The 26,139-nt window shown below is 43.8% G+C and overlaps 2 protein-coding genes across 2 annotated transcripts; both read left to right on the top strand.

The window, feature by feature from the left end:
- The first annotated feature begins 1,103 nt into the window (after positions 1–1,103).
- Positions 1,104–13,397, top strand: LOC121566837 (extracellular calcium-sensing receptor-like). Its single transcript, XM_041876715.2, has 7 exons — positions 1,104–1,327; positions 1,831–2,119; positions 5,057–5,580; positions 5,662–5,872; positions 6,013–6,213; positions 6,735–6,858; positions 12,251–13,397. The coding sequence occupies exons 1-7, from the start codon at positions 1,104–1,106 to the stop codon at positions 13,144–13,146; spliced, it is 2,469 nt and encodes an 822-aa protein (XP_041732649.2). The 3' UTR covers positions 13,147–13,397.
- Positions 13,398–13,861: 464 nt separating this feature from the next.
- LOC121567163 (extracellular calcium-sensing receptor-like) lies at positions 13,862–23,026 on the top strand. Its single transcript, XM_041877098.2, has 9 exons — positions 13,862–14,172; positions 14,439–14,727; positions 15,521–15,607; positions 15,801–15,992; positions 16,892–17,142; positions 17,224–17,434; positions 17,598–17,798; positions 18,108–18,231; positions 22,085–23,026. Exons 1-9 carry the CDS (start codon positions 13,940–13,942, stop codon positions 22,981–22,983), a joined length of 2,487 nt encoding a protein of 828 aa, XP_041733032.2. The 5' UTR covers positions 13,862–13,939; the 3' UTR covers positions 22,984–23,026.
- Positions 23,027–26,139: the final 3,113 nt, after the last annotated feature.

Raw genomic sequence — 26,139 nt, 5'->3', positions numbered from 1 at the left:
AATTTAGAATTGAAGGCACACTTAACCAGAATGGCTACCACAGCATTCTGCAGCGATACGCCATCCCATCTGGTTTGCGCTTAGTGGGACTATCATTTGTTTTTCAACAAGACAATGACCCAACACACCTCCAGGCTGTGTAAGGGCTATTTGACCAATAAGGAGCGTGATGGAGTGCTGCATCAGATGACCTGGCCTCCACAATCACCCGACCTCAACCCAATTGAGATGGTTTGGGATGAGTTGGACCGCAGAGTGAAGGTAAAGCAGCCAACAAGTGCTCAGCATATGTGGGAACTCCTTCAAGACTGTTGGAAAAGCATTCCAGGTGAAGCTGGTTGAGAGAATGCAAAGAGTGTGCAAAGCTGTCATCAAGGCAAAGAGTGGCTACTTTAAAGAATCAAAAATCTAAAATATGTTTTGATTTGTTTAACACTTTTTTGGTCACTACATGATTCCATATGTGTTATTTCATAGTTTTGATGTCTTCACTATTATTCTACAATGTAGAAAATAGTAAAAATAAAGAAAAACCCTGGAATGAGTAGGTGTGTCTAAACTTTTGACTGGTACTGTACATCACAGAAGACTGAAATATAACAAAACCGCTCGACATGGAAACACCAGATTATTATTTTAAAATATATAATGTTTATTAATTAGGAAATTAGGAAGAATATTACTAACATTCCACCCATGAGGCCACTAAAGGGCGATTTGGTCATTCGAATGCAGGAAAGGGATTCAAAATACCTTTGTATAGGCATCCTACTAAAATATCATGAAACAAATTACAATCACTTAAAACACAATGTGAAGTGTGTTATATTGAGTGGGATTCTTATTACCTATCACACATATTGTCTACCATAAAAGTCCCAGTGTGCTTCTCCAAGCCACTGTGAGTGTTTGGGAGGGAGGGGTGAGGATCACGTGAAATCCAGGGAGATACCAAATTAAACCAGATGAAATGATGACGAGACCAAGGAGTATAAAACTGAACAACCTGAACAGTCCGTCTATACTGGACCAGTCTGTGTGGGAGGATATCAGCTTGTCTATGAACAGGAGGATCTCTCTGCATCTATCGGACCAGTCTGAGGATGTCTCTTCTTCTGTGGTGGTCCCTGTACTGCCCCGTCTCAATTTCCCCTCTGACAGAAGCCACCTCTACCCAGCCTGCCTGCTCCCCGCAGGGGGCCTTTGAGCTGCCTGGGTTCTCAGCCCAGGGTGACTTCATGATGGGGGGGATCTTTCCCCTTCACTACCGGGTGGAGCTGCCTGGGACGGACTACACCCACCAGCCCCTGGCAGCACAGTGTGAAGGGTGAGCCGAGTCACAGGGGGCATGGATGTGTGGCTCAAGTCCTACTGTACAAAACAAGAGTATGTGGTGTATAGGTTCTGATTGTCACGTCCCATTGGGGGCCTTTGACCCCTACTGTGAACTCTAGTCTAATGGATTTTCCTCTTCTCTCCTTTTCTGTGTTTTCCTCCTAATCCCTTAACACCGTGTCCTGTGCTGGGATTGTTGCCACATTCATTGAGATCATATTTCTCTGTCTAGTTGTATTGTTCAGACCAGGCTGACCACCAGTGGAAGTGGAACGGGGATACATTCTCTTGCTCTCTCTCTCTCTCTCTCTCTCTCTCTCTCTCTCTCTCTCTCTCTCTCTCTCTCTCTCTCTCTCTCTCTCTCTCTCTCTCTCTCTCTCTCTCTCTCTCTCTCTCTCTCTCTCTCTCTCTCTCTCTCTCTCTCTCTCTCTCTCTCTCTCTCTCTCTCTCTCTCTCTCTCTCTCTCTCTCTCTCTCTCTCTCTGTGTGTATTCAGGTTTGACCCGAGGGCGTTCCGCTGGGCTCAGACCATGAGGCTGGCAGTGGAGGAGATCAACCAGAATGAGCAGCTGCTGCCCAACCACACGCTGGGCTATAAGATCTTTGACTCGTGTGCCACGCCAGTCACGGCTCTGAGAGCAGTCCTGGCGGTGCTGAACGGACAGGGTGAAGAACAGAGCCCTATGTGTTCCGGTGCCAGCCCGTTAATAGCCATGGTAGGGGAGTCTGGCTCCTCACAGTCCATCGTTTTGTCCAGAACTCTGCAGCCCTTCAGAATCCCCATGGTGAGTGACAATGTTTTGAGGAGATGTTTTTGCAGGGTGCAGATCAGGGTTGTAGTGCTGCCAGAATGCACCGGAGCATTGCTCTGCCACTTCTCACAGTGGTGCCTGTTTACTACAGTTAGATCAAATCTGAATCGACGTCTGAAAATTCAAGTAATGTTCTATTAGTATTCTATATAACAGAACTGAATAGCGTAGTATAACATGACTGTTAGCTCAAAAAACACGACTTCATTTCTTATGAGATTTTAGGATGATAAGCTGAGTGGTCACATTTTTCTTTCTCATGCGGCCAAAACTCAACATTGAGTGGCAAAATATGTGCTTTGATTGAAACAAAATCCAGGTACAATAAGCCTATGCTATTTGTTACCACCATCTGCTCTCATTCGCTCAAGAAACCATAGTTAGGCCTACATCATTCAAGAAGATCTAAATGCATATTCCCATGAAACTGATTAAGCTCAAATGATTGGCTGGAGATGCATTTTGGACGTTTCACCGGGAAAACGAGAATAATCATTATTTACGATTGACAGATGGCCTATTTTAAAATTAGGCATGTCTAATTTGGTGTTTGATGGTATTAAAAACAGAACAATTTATTGAGACAAAATGTGTGGGTGTGAACAGACATTGCATTTGGAGGATGCATTTTATGCATATTCAAAAAATAATATTCAATAGGCTACATCTGTCGGTACAAACTTTGATTGAGAAATGATGACTTCATTTCTTTAGATGTGGGCTCCGGTACCTCAGAAAATGCCACTACACCACTGGAGCAGATGAAAAGGGATTTATTGTTTTTAAGTTAAGATCCACTGCTGAAATAAGGGGAACTAGAATAAAATTCAGAAGCTGTGGATCCGTTTTCTAATTCAAAACTGAAGAATTATTTAAGTGTAAATAGCTAATCTACTATTCAAAAGGGAGGTGTGTCTGTGACTCTGAACACATATTTAAAAGTGCAACAACTTGTAACTATAATTACATAGTTTGTTAAATACTGAATTCAGCAACTAAATATGTTGTCTTTTGTTTATGACTACTGTAAATATGATTAGCCCTCTCATAAATAATACATTATTTGTATATACTACCAGTCAAAAGTTTGGACACACCTACTCATTCAAGGGTTTTTCTTTATTTTTACACTGTAGTATAATAGTGAAGCCATCAAAACTATGAAATAACACATATGGAATCATTTAGCAACCAAAAAAGTGTTAAATAAATCAAAATATATTTCATATTTGAGATTCTTCAAATAATAATATGCCATTTAGCAGACGCTTTTATCCAAAGCGACTTACAGTCATGCGTGCATACATTATTATTTTTTTTGTGTATGGGTGGTCCCGGGGATCGAACCCACTACCTTGGCGTTACAAGCGCTGTGCTCTACCAGCTGAGCTACAGAGGACCACAAATAGCCACCCTTTGCCTTGATGACAGCTTTGCACACTCTTGGCATTCTCTCAACCAGCTTCATGAGGTAGTCACCTGGAATGCATTTCAATTAACAGGTGTGCCTTCTTAAAAGTTAATTTGTGGAATTTCTTTCCTTCTTAATGCATTTCAGCCAATCAGTTGTGTTGTGACAAGGTAGGTGGGGTATACAGAAGATAGACCTATTTGGTAAAATACCAAGTCCATATTATGGCAAGAACAGCTCAAATAAGCAAAGAGAAACAACAGTCCGTCATTACTTTAAGACATGAAGGTCAGTCAATCAGGAACATTTCAAACACTTTCAAAGTTTCTTCAAGTGCACGCAAATACCATCAAGCGCTATGATGAAACTGGCTCTCATGAGGACCGCCACAGGAATGGAAGACCCAGAGTTACCTCTGCTGCAGAGGATAGGTTCATTAGAGTTACCAGCCTCAGAAATTGCAGCCCAAATAAATGCTTCACCGAATTTAAGTAACAGAGACATCTCAACATCAACTGTTCAGAGGAGACTGTGTGAATCAGGCCTTCATGGTCCAATTGCTGCAAAGAAACCACTACTAAAGGACACCAATACGAAGAAGAGACTTGCTTGGGCCAAGAAACATGAGCAATGGACATTAGACTGGTGGAAATGTGTCCTTTGGTCTGGAGTCCAAATTTGAGATTTTTGGTTCCAACCGCCGTGTCTTGTGAGAGTGAATGTGAGGGTGAATGGATGATCTCCGCAAGTGTATTTCCCACCGTAAAGCATGGAGGTGTTATGGTGTGGGGGTGCTTTGCTGGTGACACTGTCTGTGATTTATTTAGAATTCAAGGCACACTTAACCAGCATGGCTACCATAGCATTCTGCAGCAATACGCCATCCCATCTGGTTTGGGTTTAGTGGGACTTTCATTTGTTTTTCAACAGGAAAATGACCCAACACACCTCCAGGCTGTGTAAGGGCTATTTTACCAAGAAGGAGAGTGATGGAGTGCTGCATCAGATGACCTGGCCTCCACAATCCTCCGACCTCAACCCAATTGAGATGGTTTGGGATGAGTCGGACCGCAGAGTGAAGGAAAAGCAGCCAACAAGTGCTCAGCATATGTGGGAACTCCTTCAAGATTGTTGGAAAAGCATTCCAGGTGAAGCTGGTTGAGAGAATGTGAAGAGTGTGCAAAGCTGTCATCAAGGCAAAGAGTGGCTACTTTGAAAAATATAAAATATATTTGGATTTGTTTAACACTTGGTAACTACATGATCCCATATGTGTTATTTCATAGTTTTGATGTCTTCACTTTTATTCTACAATGTAGAAAATAGTACAAATAAAGAAAAACCCTGGAATGAGTAGGTGTGTCCAAACCTTTGACTGGCACTGTATATATTCATGTATTTTACATTTTGTAATAATGGTATATAAGTGGTTTACATGCACACCTTGAAATAAAGTGTAACTAACATTTGCTTAAAATAGGTGTTATATTTTCTTTCAGATCAGCTATTTCTCCACCTGCTCATGCCTGAGCAACAGGAAAGAATACCCAACGTTTTTCAGAGTGGTTCCAAATGACGACTACCAGGTGAAGGCCATCGCCAGGCTCCTCCAGCGTTTCGGCTGGAAGTGGATCGGTGTGGTCCGGGAGGATCACGACTACGGCCACTTCGCCCTGCAGGGCCTGAAGAGGGAGATCCAGAACACAGATGTGTGTCTGGCCTATGATGAGATGATCCCTAAAGACTACAGCAGAGAGAGGGTCCTGCAGATCCTGGAGGTGATGAGGCGCTCCACAGCGCGTGTGGTGATAGTCTTCTCTGGGGAGGGAGAGTTATACCCTTTCCTCAAGGAGTTTGTCAAGCAGAACATCACTGGTACCCAGTGGGTGGCCAGCGAGGCCTGGGTCACTGCCAATGTGCTGGCAGAGACTTATCCATTCCTGGATGGGACTATTGGCTTCGCCATCCGCTCAGGGAAAGTCCCAGGGCTCAGGGACTACCTGCAGACGGTGAACCCCGGGAGGTACCCCTCTAACCCCCTGGTGCAGCAGCTGTGGGAGGCTCTGTACGGCTGCTCTCCCTCTCCCTCTCTGTCCCCCTCCAGCCCCCTGCTGCCCCCCTGCTCAGGGCAGGAGACTCTCCTGAAGCAACACTCAGCCTACATGAACACGTCCAGCCCCAGAGTGGCCTATAACGTGTACAAGGCTGTGTACGCCATCGCCCACTCCCTGAACAACCTCCTCCACTGCCAGCCAAGGGCAGGACCCTTCAACAACCACACCTGCGCTCACAGCAACAACGTACACCCCTGGCAGGTATGTGTCAATTAATTAAAGTGGGGGGAAAAAGCATATAATTATTCAAATAACTAAACAGATGAATGTTGAAAAGATTTAGGTGTGTCAACAAATGTAATTTGTTAAAGAATGAGACAATTATTTTCCTCTTATCATAGCTCCAGCAATATCTCCAGGACGTGTCCTTCACTGTATCAGGAGAAAATATTAACTTTGACCAGAAAGGGGACGCCATCCCGTCCTATGACCTCATCAACTGGCAGAGGGAGCCAAACGGAGGTCCCCGCTTTGTCACAGTGGGGCTGTACGATGGCGCAAAGGATTCTGGGAAGGAGCTGGCAATCCAGGAAGAGAAGATAGTGTGGGCGAGGCATCAGAGCAAGGCAAGCTGCTCACACTGTGTATTTAACCACATCAGATGCCAACTGTTGACGTTCTGTAGAGAGACCTTTATGTAAGTGCCTCTGCATGGTGAATGTAAACTCATTATTATAGTTTTTTTTAAACAGGTTTATTTGTCCTGAAATATTTTTGTTTCTCCAAAGCTTGTATTGCAGGTAACCCAGTTTATGCGTTCCAATGCTCGATTCTCCTTTGTTATTCTCTGACCATGCACTGTCAGGGAGATTTCTCAAATTATCTCATATTGAGTGCCCTCTAGTGGCTGGTATAATATTACATTTTACATTTTAGTCATTTAGCAGACGCTCTTATCCAGAGCGACTTACAGTTAGTGAGTGCATACATTTTTCATACTGCCCCCCTGTGGGAATCGAACCCACAACCCTGGCGTTGCAAGCGCCATACTCTACCAACTGAACTATAGGAGGGACTATGAGTATTGAGGTAGCAGGAAAATATTGTTCTTTGTTGTGTTCAGGTGGTGGTCTCCGTGTGCAGCGCCAGCTGTGCTCCAGGATCCAGGAAGGCTGTCCGTCGTGGGGAGCCTCTGTGCTGCTTTGACTGTGTACCATGTGACAGCGGCAAGATTAGTAATCAGACAGGTGAGGACTCTGATATTCCCTAATCAATAGAATGACTTATCTGTAGATTAGTAATCAGACAGGTGAGGACTCTGATATTCCCTAATCAATAGAATGACTTATCTGTAGATTAGTAATCAGACAGGTGAGGACTCTGATATTCCCTAGTCAATAGAATGACTTATCTGTAGATTAGTAATCAGACAGGTGAGGACTCTGATATTCCCTAATCAATAGAATGACTTATCTGTAGATTAGTAATCAGACAGGTGAGGACTCTGATATACCCTAATCAATAGAATGACTTATCTGTAGATTAGTAATCAGACAGGTGAGGACTCTGATATACCCTAATCAATAGAATGACTTATCTGTAGATTAGTAATCAGACAGGTGAGGACTCTGATATACCCTAATCAATAGAATGACTTATCTGTAGATTAGTAATCAGACAGGTGAGGACTCTGATATACCCTAATCAATAGAATGACTTATCTGTAGATTAGTAATCAGACAGGTGAGGACTCTGATATTCCCTAATCAATAGAATGACTTATCTGTAGATTAGTAATCAGACAGGTGAGGACTCTGATATTCCCTAGTCAATAGAATGACTTATCTGTAGATTAGTAATCAGACAGGTGAGGACTCTGATATTCCTTAATCAATAGAATGACTTATCTGTAGATTAGTAATCAGACAGGTGAGGACTCTGATATACCCTAATCAATAGAATGACTTATCTGTAGATTAGTAATCAGACAGGTGAGGACTCTGATATACCCTAATCAATAGAATGACTTATCTGTAGATTATAATCAGACAGGTGAGGACTCTGATATTCCCTAATCAATAGAATGACTTATCTGTAGATTAGTAATCAGACAGGTGAGGACTCTGATATTCCCTAGTCAATAGAATGACTTATCTGTAGATTAGTAATCAGACAGGTGAGGACTCTGATATTCCTAATCAATAGAATGACTTATCTGTAGATTAGTAATCAGACAGGTGAGGACTCTGATATACCCTAATCAATAGAATGACTTATCTGTAGATTAGTAATCAGACAGGTGAGGACTCTGATATACCTAATCAATAGAATGACTTATCTGTAGATTAGTAATCAGACAGGTGAGGACTCTGATATACCCTAATCAATAGAATGACTTATCTGTAGATTAGTAATCAGACAGGTGAGGACTCTGATATACCTAATCAATAGAATGACTTATCTGTAGATTAGTAATCAGACGGTGAGGACTCTGATATTCCCTAATCAATAGAATGACTTATCTGTAGATTAGTAATCAGACAGGTGAGGACTCTGATATACCCTAATCAATAGAATGACTTATCTGTAGATTAGTAATCAGACAGGTGAGGACTCTGATATACCCTAATCAATAGAATGACTTATCTGTAGATTAGTAATCAGACAGGTGAGGACTCTGATATACCCTAATCAATAGAATGACTTATCTGTAGATTAGTAATCAGACAGGTGAGGACTCTGATATTCCCTAATCAATAGAATGACTTATCTGTAGATTAGTAATCAGACAGGTGAGGACTCTGATTTGGTGAGGACTCTGACTCTCTACCCTAGACACAGTTGAGTGCACTATGCTCATCTTTTTATTTTACTAACTATTTGCAACACAAGAAAATTGTTTCAATTATCTAAAATAAGCATACACTACCAGTCAAAAGTTTGGACACACCTACTCATACAAGGGTTTTTCTTTAATTTTACTATTTTCTACATTGTAGAATAATAGTGAAGACATCAAAACTATGAAATAACACATATGGAATCATGTAGTAACCAAAAAAGTGTTAAACAAATACAAATATATTTTATATTTGAGATTCTTCAAATAGCTACCCTTTGCCTTGATGACAGCTTTGCACACTCTTGGCATTCTCTCAACCAGCTTCACCTGGAATGCTTTTCCAACAGTCTTGAAGGAGTTCCCATATATGTTGAGCACTTGTTGGCTGCTTTTCCTTCACTCTGCGGTCCGACTCATCCCAAACCATCTCAATTGGGTTGAGGTCAGGTGATTGTGGAGGCCAAGTCATCTGATGCAGCATTCCATTACTCTCCTTCTTGGTAAAATAGCCCTTACACAGCCTGGAGGTGTGTTGGGTCATTGTCCTGTTGAAAAACAAATGAAAGTCCCACTAAACCCAAACCAGATGGGATGGCGTATCACTGCAGAATGCTATGGTAGCCATGCTGGTTAAGTGTGCCTTGAATTCTAAATAAATCACTGATAGTGTCACCAGCAAAGCACCCCCACACCATAACACCTCCTCCTCCATGATTTACGGTGGGAAATACACATGCAGCGATCATCCGTTCACCCACACCGCGTCTCACAAAGACAAGGCGGTTGGAACCAAAAATCTCAAATTTGGACTCCAGACCAAAGGACACATTTCCACCAGTCTAATATCCATTGCTCGTGTTTCTTGGCCCAAGCAAGTCTCTTCTTATTATTGGTGTCCTTTAGTAGTGGTTTCTTTGCAGCAATTCGACCATGAAGGCATGATTCACACAGTCTCCTCTGAACAGTTGATGTTGAGATGTGTCTGTTACTTGAACTCTGTGAAGCATTTATTTTGGCTACAATTTCTGAGGCTGGTAACTCTAATGAACTTATCCTCTGCAGCAGAGGTAAATCTGGGTGTTCCATTCCCCCACTACCTTGTCACAACACAACTGATTGGCTCAAACGCATTAAGAAGGCACACCTGTTAATTGAAATGCATTCCAGGTGACTACCTCATGAAGCTGGTTAAGAGAATGCCAAGAGTGTGCAAAGCTGTCATCAAGGCAAAGGGTGGCTATTTGAAGAATTTGTTTATCACTTTTTTGGTTACCACATAATTCCATATATGTCTTCACTAATATTCTACAATGTAGAAGATAGTCAAAATGAAGAATAAACCCTTGAATGAGTAGGTGTGTCCAAACTTTTGACTGGAACTGTATATTTATAAATTTTTACCCATCTTTTCAAAATAAAAGTTTTGGTATTTTTTTATGTTTTGGACAGAGATTTTAATTTGATTTGATTTGATTTATTAGGATTCCCATGGTGACAGCTAGTCTTACTGGGGGTCCGACATATAACAAAAAAAGACAAAATACTTTACAATTTACATTGAAAAACGTTAACATGTAGATTGTGTGTGCTTACATTTGATATATATCATCCATTGCCACTTGTTATGAACATTTGTCTGTTATTCATTCAAAATGTTCTGTAATACTCAGAGGCTGAGAAATTGCCGATTGAGCTAATCTGACATACCGGTACGACTTAAGATGGCCACTGATATGGGCGATATAGGCGATTTGAGCACCGGTGCCATCAGATTTTTAGCTCTACCTTTGGAATGCTATGGGCTATCAACTCCATTCCAATTGCATCTGAAAGATGAGACTCTGGACTTGGTATAGAGACACTGACTGGAAGCTATTGTAAATATGTATTTTTTCAAGGTTTAACTTTTTAGTTCACATTTTCAGCTTAGCCACGCACCACTGGTATACAGAGAGATAATTTGTCATTCTTACATACTAACACAGAAATCTAATAAGTAACTAGTTGCTTGACAAAGTCCTGAAATTTCAGAAGGATAAAATAAAAGAGTTTAGAAATTATGACAATTGACCCTTGTTGGAATTTTAAGGGTTAACCTCTGCCCACCAGTTCCACTTCTGCCACCAAATGTCACTTACAGTGGGGAAAAAAAGTATTTAGTCAGACACCAATTGTGCAAGTTCTCCCACTTAAAAAGATGAGAGAGGCCTGTAATTTTCATCATAGGTACACGTCAACTATGACAGACAAAATGAGGAAAAAAAATCCAGAAAATCACATTGTAGGATTTTTTATGAATTTATTTGCAAATTATGGTGGAAAATAAGTATTTGGTCAATAACAAAAGTTTCTCAATACTTTGTTATATACCCTTTGTTGGCAATGACACAGGTCAAACGTTTTCTGTAAGTCTTCACAAGGTTTTCACACACTGCTGCTGGTATTTTGGCCCATTCCTCCATGGATCTCCTCTAGAGCAGTGATGTTTTGGGGCTGTCGCTGGGCAACACAGACTTTCAACTCCCTCCAAAGATTTTCTATGGGGTTGAGATCTGGAGACTCCAGGACCTTGAAATGCTTCTTCACGAAGCCACTCCTTCGTTGCCGGGTGGTGTGTTTGGGATCATTGTCATGCTGAAAGACCCAGCCACGTTTCATCTTCAATGCCCTTGCTGATGGAAGGAGGTTTTCACTCAAAATCTCACGATACATGGCCCCATTCATTCTTTCCTTTACGGATCAGTCGTCCTGGTCCCTTTGCAGAAAAACAGCCCCAAAGTATGATGTTTTCACTCCCATGCTTCACAGTAGGTATGGTGTTCTTTGGATTCAACTCAGCATTCTTTGTCCTCCAAACACGATCGAGTTGAGTTTTTACCAAAAAGTTATATTTTGGTTTCATCTGACCATATGACATTCTCCCAATCCTCTTCTGGATGCACTCTAGCAAACTTCAGACCGGGCCTGGACATGTACTGGCTTAAGCAGGGGGACACGTCTAGCACTGCAGGATTTGAGTCCCTGGCGGCGTAGTGTGTTACTGATGTTAGGCTTTGTTACTTTGGTCCCAGCTCTCTGCAGGTCATTCACTAGGTCCCCCCGTGTGGTTCTGGGATTTTGCTCACCGTTCTTGTGATCATTTTGACCCCACGGGGTGAGATCTTGCGTGGAGCCCCAGATCGAGGGAGATTATCAGTGGTCTTGTATGTCTTCCATTTCCTAATAATTTCTCCCACAGTTGATTTCTTCAAACCAAGCTGCTTACCTATTGCAGAGTCAGTCTTCCCAGCCTGGTGCAGGTCTACAATTTTGTTTCTGGTGTCATTTGACAGCTCTTTGGTCTTGGCCATAGTGGAGTTTGGAGTGTGACTGTTTGAGGTTGTGGACAGGTGTCTTTTATACTGAAAACAAGTTCAAACAGGTGCCATTAATACAGGTAACGAGTGGAGGACAGAGGAGCCTCTTAAAGAAGAAGTTACAGGTCTGTGAGAGCCAGAAATCTTGCTTGTTTGTGGGTGACCAAATACTTATTTTCCACCATAATTTGCAAATAAATTCATTAAAAATCCTACAATGTGATTTTCTGGATTTTCTTTTCTCAATTTGTCTGTCATAGTTGACGTGTACCTATGATGAAAATTACAGGCCTCTCTCATCTTTTTAAGTGGGAGAACTTGCACAATTGGTGGCTGACTAAATACTTGTTTTCCCCACTGTATGTGTAGGATATCACAGACTGCATCACATACCCATCATTGATAAATTCCTAATCTCTTTCTCTTTGTTTTTCTGTGTAGATTCTATAGACTGCACAGAATGTCCCGAGGACTACTGGTCAAACGCTGATGGAACATTTTGCATCCCCAAAGTGGTGGAGTTCCTTTCCCATGATACAATGGGGATAGCCCTGACGGTGATCGCTGTAGTGGGCGCCTGTCTGACCGTGTCCGTCCTGGCGGTCTTCCTCCATCACAGGACCACTCCCATTGTCCGCGTCAACAACTCTGAGCTGAGTTTCTCTATCCTTTTCTCCCTGACTCTGTGCTTCCTGTGTGCGCTGATGTTCATCGGGGAGCCCACCTCCTGGTCCTGCATGCTGCGCCACACCACCTTCAGCATCACCTTCTCCCTCTGCATCTCCTGCATCCTGGGCAAAACTCTGGTGGTCCTGGCTGTCTTCACTTCCACCAGGCCTGGGAACAACATCATGAAGTGGCTGGGGCCCAAACAGCAGAGGGTCATCATCTTCTGTTGCACCCTGGTTCAGGTGCTGATCTGTGCTGCCTGGCTCATCGCTGCCCCTCCCTACCCATCCAGAAACACCCAGGACCAACGCTCTAAGATTATTCTGGAGTGCAGTGTGGGCTCTCAACTGGCCTACTGGTGTGTTCTGGGATACATCGGCCTCTTGGCCTGTCTGTGCTTCATCCTGGCATTTCTTGCCCGGAAACTGCCGGGCAACTTCAACGAGGCCAAGTTCATCACCTTCAGCATGCTGATCTTCTGTGCCGTGTGGATCTCCTTCATCCCAGCCTACGTCAGCTCTCCTGGGAAGTACACAGTAGCTGTAGAGATCTTTGCCATCCTGGCCTCCAGCTTTGGGCTGCTGTTCTGTCTGTTTGCTCCAAAGTGTTTCATCATCCTCCTGAAGCCAGAGAAGAACACTAAACAACATATCATGGGGAAGAAATAAAAACGTATAGATCACTGAGGACACCTTTAATTGTTAGAGTTTTAAGTTGACTTACCTACCGTAAACCCATAAATGAAATAGATGTTTATAGTGTCTTCGGGACATCTTTTGTGGAATGTGGTAAGCTAGAAATTATGATTTATTACTGTACCATTTTCCTGATCAAAGATATAGCTCACCCAAATTAGCTAATTTTATGGTTACTGTATCTAGAGAGAGTCATGCTATGTTTTTGTTTTAACAATTATTATTTCATTATCATTAGACAGTGGTTATTATAGATGTTATTGTTTTTTGCAGTATCTTGATTATTGTTTTAATTTAGTCATTTCACTGTTTCCCCTTCCTTTTGTCATATTATTCTGGTTACTAAGCATAATTTGTTTCTCCTTTTTTTGTCCTTTAAAAACAAAATGGTGCATCTCAAAGAGTTTTCATCCTGAAAATGTTCAAATAAATAATTAAACGCTACAGCATTTGAATCATGCTACCAGAGGTCTTACGTAAACACAATAACACTAATGCTAGGTGGTAGCTTTGCTAAACAAACTGTAATCACTCCCTCATCTCTAGCCTAGATACCACTTTATGGTACAGTATAAACTCGTTGGTCAGTCAAACATCTTTGGGGGGGGGGTTGCATTGTTTGTGACGATGTCATAGGCCTTCTTAACAGATGTCCAATCCAGGGCCTGTCTTGTCAGTAATGAGATGCAGACATACGATAGGGCTATATATATAACTGCTCTCCTTCCCTCTCTCTGACTGTTAGAGGGGATAGGTGTGAGTGAGGATGTCTCTGCTGTTCTTGTGGTCTCTGTCTGCCTCAGTCTCTTCCCTCTCCCTCACACTCACCCCCTCCTCCACCCTAGCCCCAGACCCAGAGTGTGTTCTGCAGAGTGACTTTGAGCCTGTGTTCGTGGCTGATGGTGACTTTGTCATTGGGGGTATTTTCCCCCTGCACTACAACCAGGAGATGCCAGACGTCAACTACACCTACAGACCAACAGCAGTCAGGTGCAATGGGTGAGTTTTCAGTGTTAACCAGTAATAGACTATTTGACCTTTAACCATCTTTCCCTCTTGTAGTTTCTAGTTTTCTCTTTTCCCTCCTTTTATTGTCACTTTCTCTGTTTTTCTAACACTCTCTCCTCATCCTTCCTCCCCTCCTCCTACTCTCACTCTCCGTCTACTTTACTCTCTCACTAATGACTCTGTTTTGTTTGTCACTCTCTCTCTCTCTCTCTCTCTCTCTCTCTCTCTCTCTCTCTCTCTCTCTCTCGTGTATTCAGGTTTGACCCGAGGGCGTTCCGCTGGGCTCAGACCATGAGGCTGGCAGTGGAGGAGATCAACCAGAATGAGCAGCTGCTGCCCAACCACACGCTGGGCTACAAGATCTTTGACTCGTGTGCCTATCCTCTGACGGGGCAGAGGGCTGCACTGGCTGTGTTGAACGGACTGGACCAGGCGCACAGTCACATGTGTTCTGGTGCCTCTCCTCTCCTGGCCGTCATTGGAGAATCGGGTTCTGCTCAGTCTATTGTTGTGTCCAGAATCCTGCAGCCCTTTAAAATACCCATGGTAGGGCTCCACTGAGAGTTCAGCTATGTTAAGGATTTTTATTTTATTTTGTATTATTTGACTTCTCGATCAACTACAGACTTGGGATACTGTATAACCTTTCTGATTCTCTGTGTGTAAATATGTATATGAAAAGGTCATTTCCAAAATGCTATATCCACACATTAAATCAGAAATGATTGCTTATGGGTACCTTCATGTGTGTGTAAAATATTACTGTTCTCAGATTTTTTTTTTCATAGATTTGAGAAATTATTCGAAAAACGCTATATATCCATTGTTTAGCTGGAATGGAATGTACATATCATGTCTATTTAACTGTGATATGTGATTGTCTCACTGAACTATCTTAAGATAAATGCACTTACTGTAAGTCACTCTGGATAAGAGCATCTGCTAAATGACTCAAATGTAAAATATAAATGTTTTACATACAGATCTCATATTACTGTATTGAATTATTATTATCATTATTATTATTATTATTATGATTATATACATGACTGTCTACAACATAGAAGTCCTACTTATTTCTCTGAGAGTGAGGCGGATGTATAGCACTTAGCAAAAAAAAACAAGTGATAGATTTTAAACAAATACATGTGTCATTGAACAACCCCATGCCATGATTAGATAGTGAAAAAAACACACCAATCTCTTTCATCATTTCTTTCAACAATAAAAGCTAATTTACCAACATTTCTGAAAATGTATATATAGCGTTTTGGAATGAAACTCTTCATATGAGCGTTATAGAAAGAAGGAGTGTGTCACTAACCATGTCTTTCCTCAGATCAGCTACTTCTCGTCGTGTGCGTGCCTCAGTGACAGGAGGGAGTACCCCACCTTCTTCAGAGTGATCCCCAACGATGACTACCAGGTGAAAGCCTGGAATTAAATCAAAAAGGATTAGGCAATGATCTCATAAATCTCAAGACTCTTCAAGAAGTATTTCTGAAGTGGGAGCCAAATGGATCTCCCTGCAGTCAACTAAATGGAGTGAAGCAACGTCTGTTCACTTCCTGGTCTGTTATGGTCTAGTTTCTGACTAATCCTCCTTTCTCCCATCCCAGGTGAAGGCTATGGCTCAGCTGCTGGTGCGGTATGACTGGCGCTGGGTGGGGGTGGTACGTGGGGACCATGAATATGGGCACTTCGCCCTACAGGGGCTGCTGAGGGAGCTGAAGGGGACGGGGGTGTGTGTGGCCTACCAGGAGATGATCCCTCTACTCTATAACCAGCAGAGGGCGATGGAGATCATAGAGGTACGAAGAGAGGAAGGGAGAGGGACTGTTCTGTCCCTGACGGAAATGTGTCTTGCATATTCAAAACAACCTTAGTACTTTACAAAATACCTCTCCCTGTCTCCTTCTCTCTCTCCCCTTCTAACTCCTCTCTCACCCTGTCTCCTCTCTCTCTCCCCTTCTAACTCCTCTCTCCCCTTCTAACTCCTCTCTCACTCTGTCTCCCTCTCTCTCTCCCCTTCTAACTCCTCTCTCATCCCCTGTCTCCCTCTCTCCTCTCCCTTCTCTAACTCCTCTCTCTCCCTGTCTCCCTCTCTCTCTCCCCTTCTAACTCCTCTCTCTCCCTGTCTCCTCTCTCTCCCCTTCTAACTCCTCTCTCTCCCTGTCTCCTCTCTCTCTCCCTTCTAACTCCTCTCTCTCCCTGTCTCCTCTCGCTCTCCCCTTCTAACTCCCTCTCTCCCCTGTCTCCTCTCTCTCTCCCTTCAACTCCTCTCTCCTGTCTCTCTCTCTCCCCTTCTAACTCCTCTCTCTCCCCTTCTAACTCCTCTCTCTCCCCTCCTAACTCCTCTCTCTCCCTGTCTCCTCTCTCTCCCCTTCTAACTCCTCTCTCTCCCTGTCTCCTCTCTCTCTCCCCTTCTAACTCCTCTCTCTCCCTGTCTCCTCTCTCTCTCCCCTTCTAACTCCTCTCTCTCCCTGTCTCCTCTCTCTCTCCCCTTCTAACTCCTCTCTCTCCCTGTCTCCTCTCTCTCTCCCCTTCTAACTCCTCTCTCTCCCCTTCTAACTCCCCTCTCACCCTGTCTCCTTCTCTCTCCTTCCTCTCCCCTCTATTCTTCCTCCATCTCTCCCACCTCTACCCTCCATTATCTTCTCATTTCTCCCCTCTCTCTATTCCCCTGTCTCCCTCTCTCTCTTCTCTCTAGGTCATGCGTAGCTCCACAGCCAGGGTAGTGGTGGTGTTCTCTGCCGAGGGGGAAATGACTCCCTTCCTGAAGGACTACATGGCACAGAACATTACAGGGATCCAGTGGGTGGCCAGCGAGGCCTGGGTCACCGCCTCTCTCTTCACCACCAGCGAGTACTTCCCCTACCTGGGGGGCACCATTGGCTTTGGGATAAGGACGGGACAAGTCCCAGGGCTCAGGGACTACCTGCAGACGGTGAACCCCGGGAGGTACCCCTCTAACCCCCTGGTGCAGCAGCTGTGGGAGGCTCTGTACGGCTGCTCTCCCTCTCCCTCTCTGTCCCCCTCCAGCCCCCTGCTGCCCCCCTGCTCAGGGCAGGAGACTCTCCTGAAGCAACACTCAGCCTACATGAACACGTCCAGCCCCAGAGTGGCCTACAATGTGTACAAGGCTGTGTACGCCATCGCCCACTCCCTGAACAACCTCCTCCACTGCCAGCCAAGGGCAGGACCCTTCAACAACCACACCTGCGCTCACAGCAACAACGTACAACCCTGGCAGGTACAGGTATAGTAACTATCTGGACCGTTTGAAAAAAGTATACAACAGCTCATGTACAGTAACTGTTCAAAATCTGTCTTCTCTAGCACATCCATATGGTAACTGCCAGCTATAGGGCTTCATACCACTCTGCAAATATATCACATCTCTTTTTTTTTCAAAGCTGCAGCACTATATACAGGAAGTTGCCTTTTCCATTTCTGGGGAGGAGGTGAACTTTGACCTGAAAGGGGATTCCATCCCCTACTATGACATCATCAACTGGCAGAGAGGCTCAGGTGGGAACATGGAGTTCATCAACGTGGGTCTGTTCGACGGTGCAAAGGACTCTGGGAAGGAGTTGGTGATCCAGGAAGAGAAGATAGTGTGGGCGGGGCATCAGAGCAAGGCAAGCTGCTCACACTGTGTATTTAACCACATCAGATGCCAACTGTTGACGTTCTGTAGGGTGAGGTGGAGGTAAGTAGGGGGAATGGGATAGGTTGGGATTTGATGAAATACTGTGATTCCAATGTAAGATGCATGTTGGTCTTGCAATGTCTCCCTCTCACATAGTGTTAAGTAAAAAAAATTATATTAATGAAGACAACGATACATTTTATGCTAAATGTATTAAACTGGTTGATGGTTCATGGTGAACCAGCCTAATCAGCGTTGTCTCTGTTGTGTTCAGGTGGTGGTCTCCGTGTGCAGTGCCAGCTGTGCTCCAGGATCCAGGAAGGCTGTCCGTCGTGGGGAGCCTCTGTGCTGCTTTGACTGTGTACCATGTGACAGCGGCAAGATTAGTAATCAGACAGGTGAGGACTCTGATATACCCTAATCAATAGAATGACTTATCTGTAGATTAGTAATCAGACAGGTGAGGACTCTGATATACCCTAATCAATAGAATGACTTATCTGTAGATTAGTAATCAGACAGGTGAGGACTCTGATATACCCTAATCAATAGAATGACTTATCTGTAGATTAGTAATCAGACAGGTGAGGACTCTGATATACCCTAATCAATAGAATGACTTATCTGTAGATTAGTAATCAGACAGGTGAGGACTCTGATTTGGTGAGGACTCTGACTCTCTACCCTAGATCCAGTTGAGTGCACTATGCTCATCTTGTCCATGTGTTGTGTTGATGCTGACAGAAAGGGCCTTGTTTTGTCCAGGAGCACGTCCTCCTCCACTTGTCTTATTCCTGTAGCCTCCTTTAACATTAAAAGCACCAACGTATTTTTGGTTGAATAGTGCCAACTGGTAATACCCTAATTTACCCCAAATTGGTAATAATTGCAAAGAGACACTGTCTGTCAACATTTACATTTACATCATTTAGCAGACGCTCTTATCCAGAGCGACTTACAAATTGGTGCATTCAACTTATGAAAGCCAGTGGGACAACCACTTTTTTTTTATGGGGGGGTAGAAGGATTACTTTATACTATTCCAGGTGTTCCTTAAAGAGGTAGGGTTTCAAGTGTCTCCGGAAGGTGGTCAGTGACTCCGCTATCCTGGCGTCATGGGGGAGCTTGTTCCACCATTGGGGTGCCAGAGCAGCGAATAGCTTTGACTGGGCTGAGCGGGAACTATGCTTCCGTAGAGGTAGGGGAACTAGCAGGCCAGAGGTGGATGAACGTAGTGCCCTCATTTGGGTGTAGGGTCTGATCAGAGCCTGAAGGTAAGGAGGTGCCGTTCCCCTCACAGCTCCGTAGGCAAGCATCATGGTCTTGTAATAGATGCGAGCCTCAACTGGAAGCCAGTCGAGTGTGCGGAGGAGTGGGGTGACGTGAGAGAACTTGGGAAGGTTGAACACCAGACGGGCTGCAGCGTTCTGGATAAGTTGTAGGGGTTTAATGACACAGGCAGGGAGCCCAGCCAACAGCGAGTTGCAGTAATCCAGACGGGAGATGACAAGTGCCTGGATTAGGACCTGTGCCGCTTTCTGTCAAGCAGTAACACTTTTTATTTGATTAACACTTTGTAACACAAGTAAATGGTTTGAGCTCAGGTGCATCCTGTTTCCATTGATCATCCTTAAGATGTTTCTACAACTTGATTGAAGTCCACCTGTGGTAAATTCAATTGATTTGACATGATTTGGAAAGGCACACACCTGTCTATATAAGGTCCCACAGTTGACAGTGCATGTCAGAGCAAAAACCAAGCCATGAGGTCGAAGGAATTGTCCGTAGAGATCCAAGAAAGGATTGTGTTGAGGCACAGATCTGGAGAAGGGTACCAAAACATTTCTGCAGCATTGAAGGTCCCCAAGAACACAGTGGCCTCCATCATTCTTAAATGGAAGAAGTTTGGAACCACCAAGACTCTTCCTAGAGCTGGCCGCCCGGCCAAATTGAGCAATCGGGGGAGAAGGGCCTTGGTCAGGGAGGTGACCAAGAACCCGATGGTCACTCTGACAGAGCTCCATAGTTAATCTGTGGAGATGGTAGAACCTTCCAGAAGGACAACCATCTCTGCAGCACTACACCAATAAGGCCTTTATGGTAGTGTGGCCAGACAGAAGCCATTCCTCAGTAAAAGGCACATGACAGCCTGCTTGGAGTTTGCCGAAAGGCACCTAAAGGACTCTCAGACCATGAGAAACAAGATTCTCTGGTCTGATTAAACCAAGATTGATCTCTTTGGCCTGAATACCAAGTGTTATTTCTGGAGGAAACCTGGCTCCATCCCTATGGTGAAGCATTGTGGTGGCAGCATCATGCTATGGGGATGTCTTTCAGCGGGCGGGGACTGGGAGACTAGTCAGGATTGAGGGAAAGATGAACGGAAAAAAGTACAGAGAGATCCTTGATGAAACCTGCTCCAGAGCGCTCAGGACCTCAGACTGGGGCGAAGGTTCACCTTCCAACAGGACAACGACCCTAAGCACACAGCCAAGGCAACGCAGGAGTGGCTTCGGGACAAGTCTCTGAATGTCCTTGAGTGGCTCAGCCAGAGCCCAGACTTGAACCCGATCGAACATCTCTGGAGAGACCAGAAATAGCTGTGCAGTGATGCTCCCCATCCAACCTGACAGAGCTTAAGAGGATCTGCAGAGAAGAATGGGAGAAACTCCCCAAATACAGGTGTGCCAATCTTATAGCGTCATACCCAAGAAGACTCAAGTCTGTAATCGCTGCCAAAGGTGCTTCAACAAAGTACTAAGTAAAGGGTCTGAATACTTATGTAAATTTGATATTTAAGTTTTTTATTATTAATACATTTGCAAACATTTCTAAAACCTGTTTTTGCTTTGTCATTATGGGGTATTGTGTGTAGATTGAAAAATAACTGTTTAATCAATTTTAGAATAAGGCTGTAATGCAACAAAATGTGGAAAAAGTCAAGGGATCTGAATACTCTCCGAATGCACTGTATATCTTTTCAGGGTACATACATCTACTTCTACATATATCTACTTCTACATACATCTACTTCTACATACATCTACTTCTACATACATCTACTTCTACATACATCTACTTCTACATACATCTACTTCTATATACATCTACTTCTATATACATCTACCTCTACATACATCTACTTCTACATACATCTACCTCTACATACATCTACCTCTACATACATCTACTTCTACATACATCTACTTCTACATACATCTACTTCTACATACATCTACCTCTACATACATCTACCTCTACATACATCTACTTCTACATACATCTACTTCTACATACATCTACTTCTACATACATCTACCTCTACATACATCTACCTCTACATACATCTACTTCTACATACATCTACTTCTACATACATTTACTTCTACATACATCTACTTCTACATACATCTACTTCTACATCTACTTCTACATACATCTACTTCTACATACATCTACTTCTACATACATCTACTTCTACATACATCTACCTCTACATACATCTACCTCTACATACATTTACTTCTACATACATCTACTTCTACATACATCTACTTCTACATACATCTACTTCTACATCTACTTCTACATACATCTACTTCTACATACATCTACTTCTACATACATCTACCTCTACATACATCTACCTCTACATACATCTACTTCTACATACATCTACTTCTACATACATCTACTTCTACATACATCTACTTCTACATACATCTACTTCTACATACATCTACCTCTACATACATCTACCTCTACATACATCTACTTCTACATACATCTACTTCTACATACATCTACTTCTACATACATCTACTTCTATATACATCTACTTCTATATACATCTACCTCTACATACATCTACTTCTACATACATCTACTTCTACATACATCTACTTCTATATACATCTACCTCTACATACATCTACTTCTATATACATCTACCTCTGTTGTGTATTTTCATTTTACACCACCAGTATACAAAATATAGATTATTTTTCATTTCTCTTTATTAACACAGAAATCATGGTAAATTGTGTTTTTTCTTCGGTAACCAGTTGCTTGACAAAGTCCTGACATTTCAGAAAAAAGAATGTACCCTTGTTGTTACTTTAAGGGGTAACCTCTGTACACCAGTTCCACTTCTGCCACCAAATGTCACTTATGTGTAGGATATCACATGACTGCATCACATACCCATCAATGATAAATTCCTAATCTCTTTCTCTCTGTTTTTCTGTGTAGATTCTATAGACTGCACAGAATGTCCCGAGGACTACTGGTCAAACGCTGATGGAACATTGTGCATCCCCAAAGTGGTGGAGTTCCTTTCCCATGATGCAATGGGGATAGCCCTGACGGTGATCGCTGTAGTGGGCGCCTGTCTGACCGTGTCCGTCCTGGCGGTCTTCCTCCATCACAGGACCACTCCCATTGTCCGCGTCAACAACTCTGAGCTGAGTTTCTTTATCCTTTTCTCCCTGACCCTGTGCTTCCTGTGTGCGCTGATGTTCATCGGGGAGCCCACCTCCTGGTCCTGCATGCTGCGCCACACCACCTTCAGCATCACCTTCTCCCTCTGCATCTCCTGCATCCTGGGCAAAACTCTGGTGGTCCTGGCTGTCTTCACTTCCACCAGGCCTGGGAACAACATCATGAAGTGGCTGGGGCCCAAACAGCAGAGGGTCATCATCTTCTGCTGCACCCTGGTTCAGGTGCTGATCTGTGCTGCCTGGCTCATCGCTGCCCCTCCCTACCCATCCAGAAACACCCAGGACCAACGCTCTAAGATTATTCTGGAGTGCAGTGTGGGCTCTCAACTGGCCTTCTGGTGCGTTCTGGGATACATCGGCCTCTTGGCCTGTCTGTGCTTCATCCTGGCATTTCTGGCCCGGAAACTGCCGGGCAACTTCAACGAGGCCAAGTTCATCACCTTCAGCATGCTGATCTTCTGTGCCGTGTGGATCTCCTTCATCCCAGCCTACGTCAGCTCTCCTGGAAAGTACACAGTAGCTGTAGAGATCTTTGCCATCCTGGCCTCCAGCTTTGGGCTGCTGTTCTGTCTGTTTGCTCCGAAGTGTTACATCATCCTCCTGAGACCAGAGAGAAACATTAAACAACATATCATGGGGAATAAAAAGTAGTTAATGAGTAATGAAAAATGTATTTTTCCTTATGTATATGCTTTTGTAACATAAAATGTACAGTATATATCATATAGGCTACAATACACACTGAGTATACAAAACATTAGGAACACCTGCTCTTTCCATGACATAGACGAACCAGGTGAATCAAATCAAATCAAATGTTATTTGTCACTTGCGCCGAATACAACAAGTGTAGACCTTACAGTGAAATGCTATGATCCCTTATTGATGTCACTTGTTAAATCCACTTCAATCAGTGTAGATGAAGGGGAGGAGACAGGTTAAAGAAGGATTTTTAAGCCTTGAGACAATTGAGACATGGATTGTGTACGTGTGCCATTCAGAGGGTGAATGGGGAAGATAAAAGATTGAAGTGCCTTTGAACGTGGTATGTGCCAGGCGCACCGGCTTGTGTCAAGAACTGCAACACTGCTGGGTTTTTCACGCTCAACAGTTTCATTTTACATTAAAATTTTAGTCATTTAGCAGACGCTCTTATCCAGAGTGACTTACAGGAGCAATTAGGGTTAAGTACCTTGCTCACATCGACAATTTTTCATTCGTTACTTCACAACCCCTCTATCATCCCCCCCATCCAGGCCACTGCACACAGTGGGAAGCATTGAGTCAATATGGGCCAGCATCCCTTGACATTATCTTTCTAACTCAATATCAGGAAGGTGTTCCTAATGTTTGGTAAACTCTGTTTATGTACTATGTTGGAAAAGTTGTTTAACAGTTGTATCTTCCACCCACCAACCTTTGAGTAGAATCTTGCTGCATGCATATTAGGTGTTATAAAAAAAAAGGTATATTTATTCATCTGGAGTTATTGTTGTTACTCTAATTAATTGGTGCACTTGGGATACAAAAATATCAAAACCTCATCGAAAATATAAAAATTAGAGCACAGAATGATCATGAACTAGTTGTTATGGTTACAAACTACTTCATTTGAGCATCACTCAGGATTCACATTCTATTCATGGCTTTAGAAAACAACACTTTCTGGGAAATACTGTATAGAGCCAGCGTGCCAAGAGGACTAGACTGTAAGGGAAATACTGTATAGAACCAGCGTGCCAAGAGGACTAGACTGTAAGGGAAATACTGCGTAGAGCCAGCGTGCCAAGAGGACTAGACTGTAAGGGAAATACTGTATAGAGCCAGCGTGCCAAGAGGACTAGACTGTAAGGGAAATACTGCGTAGAGCCAGCGTGCCAAGAGGACTAGACTGTAAGGGAAATACTGTATAGAGCCAGCGTGCCAAAAGGACTAGACTGTAAGGGAAATACTGCGTAGAGCCAGCGTGCCAAGAGGACTAGACTGTAAGGGAAATACTGTATAGAGCCAGCGTGCCAAGAGGACTAGACTGTAGAGGAAATACTGTATAGAGCCAGCGTGCCAAGAGGACTAGACTGTAAGGGAAATACTGCGTAGAGCCAGCATGCCAAGAGGACTAGACTGTAAGGGAAATACTGCATAGAGCCAGCGTGCCAAGAGGACTAGACTGTAAGGGAAATACTGTATAGAGCCAGCGTGCCAAGAGAACTAGACTGTAGAGGAAATACTGTATAGAGCCAGCGTGCCAAGAGGACTAGACTGTAGAGGAAATACTGTATAGAGCCAGCGTGCCAAGAGGACTAGACTGTAAGGGAAATACTGTATAGAGCCAGCGTGCCAAGAGGACTAGACTGTAAGGGAAAATACTGCGATAGAGCCAGCGTGCCAAGAGGACTAGACTGTAAGGGAAATACTGTATAGAGCCAGCGTGCAAGAGGACTAGACTGTAAGGAAATACTGTATAGAGCCAGCAGCAAGAGGACTAGACTGTAAGGGGAAATACTGTATAGAGCCAGCGTGCCAAGAGGACTAGACTGTAAGGGAAATACTGTATAGAGCCAGCGTGCCAAGAGGACTAGACTGTAAGGGAAATACTGTATAGAGCCACCGTGCCAAGAGGACTAGACTGTAAGGAAATTGCGTGAGAGCCAGCGAGCGCAAGAGGACTAGACTGTAAGGGAAATACTGTATAGAGCCAGCGTGCCAAGAGGACTAGACTGTAAGGGAAATACTGTATAGAACCAGCGTGCCAAGAGGACTAGACTGTGAGGGAAATACTCGCGTAGAGCCAGCGTGCCAAGAGGACTAGACTGTAAGGGAAATACTGTATAGAGCCAGCGTGCCAAGAGGACTAGACTGTAAGGGAAATACTGCAGAGAGCCAGCGTGCCAAGAGGACTAGACTGTAAGGGAAATACTGTATAGAGCCAGCGCCAAAAGGACTAGACTGTAAGGGAAATACTGCGTAGAGCCAGCGTGCCAAGAGGACTAGACTGTAAGGAAAATACTGTATAGAGCCAGCGTGCCAAGAGGACTAGACTGTAGAGGAAATACTGTATAGAGCCAGCGTGCCAAGAGGACTAGACTGTATGGGAAATACTGTGAGAGCCAGCATGCCAAGAGGACTAGACTGTAAGGGAAATACTGCATAGAGCCAGCGTGCCAAGAGGACTAGACTGTAAGGGAAATACTGTATAGAGCCAGCGTGCCAAGAGAACTAGACTGTAGAGGAAATACTGTATAGAGCCAGCGTGCCAAGAGGACTAGACTGTAGAGGAAATACTGTATAGAGCCAGCGTGCCAAGAGGACTAGACTGTAAGGGAAATACTGTATAGAGCCAGCGTGCCAAGAGGACTAGACTGTAAGGGAAATACTGCGTAGAGCCAGCGTGCCAAGAGGACTAGACTGTAAGGGAAATACTGTATAGAGCCAGCGTGCCAAGAGGACTAGACTGTAAGGGAAATACTGTATAGAGCCAGCGTGCCAAGAGGACTAGACTGTAAGGGAAATACTGTATAGAGCCAGCGTGCCAAGAGGACTAGACTGTAAGGGAAATACTGTATAGAGCCAGCGTGCCAAGAGGACTAGACTGTAAGGGAAATACTGTATAGAGCCACCGTGCCAAGAGGACTAGACTGTAAGGGAAATACTGCGTAGAGCCAGCGTGCCAAGAGGACTAGACTGTAAGGGAAATACTGTATAGAGCCAGCGTGCCAAGAGGACTAGACTGTAAGGGAAATACTGTATAGAGCCAGCGTGCCAAGAGGACTAGACTGTAAGGGAAATACTGTATAGAGCCAGCGTGCC

Source organism: Coregonus clupeaformis, unplaced genomic scaffold (assembly GCF_020615455.1).
Source record: "Coregonus clupeaformis isolate EN_2021a unplaced genomic scaffold, ASM2061545v1 scaf3176, whole genome shotgun sequence".
Classification (NCBI taxonomy): Eukaryota; Metazoa; Chordata; class Actinopteri; order Salmoniformes; family Salmonidae; genus Coregonus; species Coregonus clupeaformis.
This window is presented reverse-complemented; position numbering and strand designations above follow the sequence as displayed.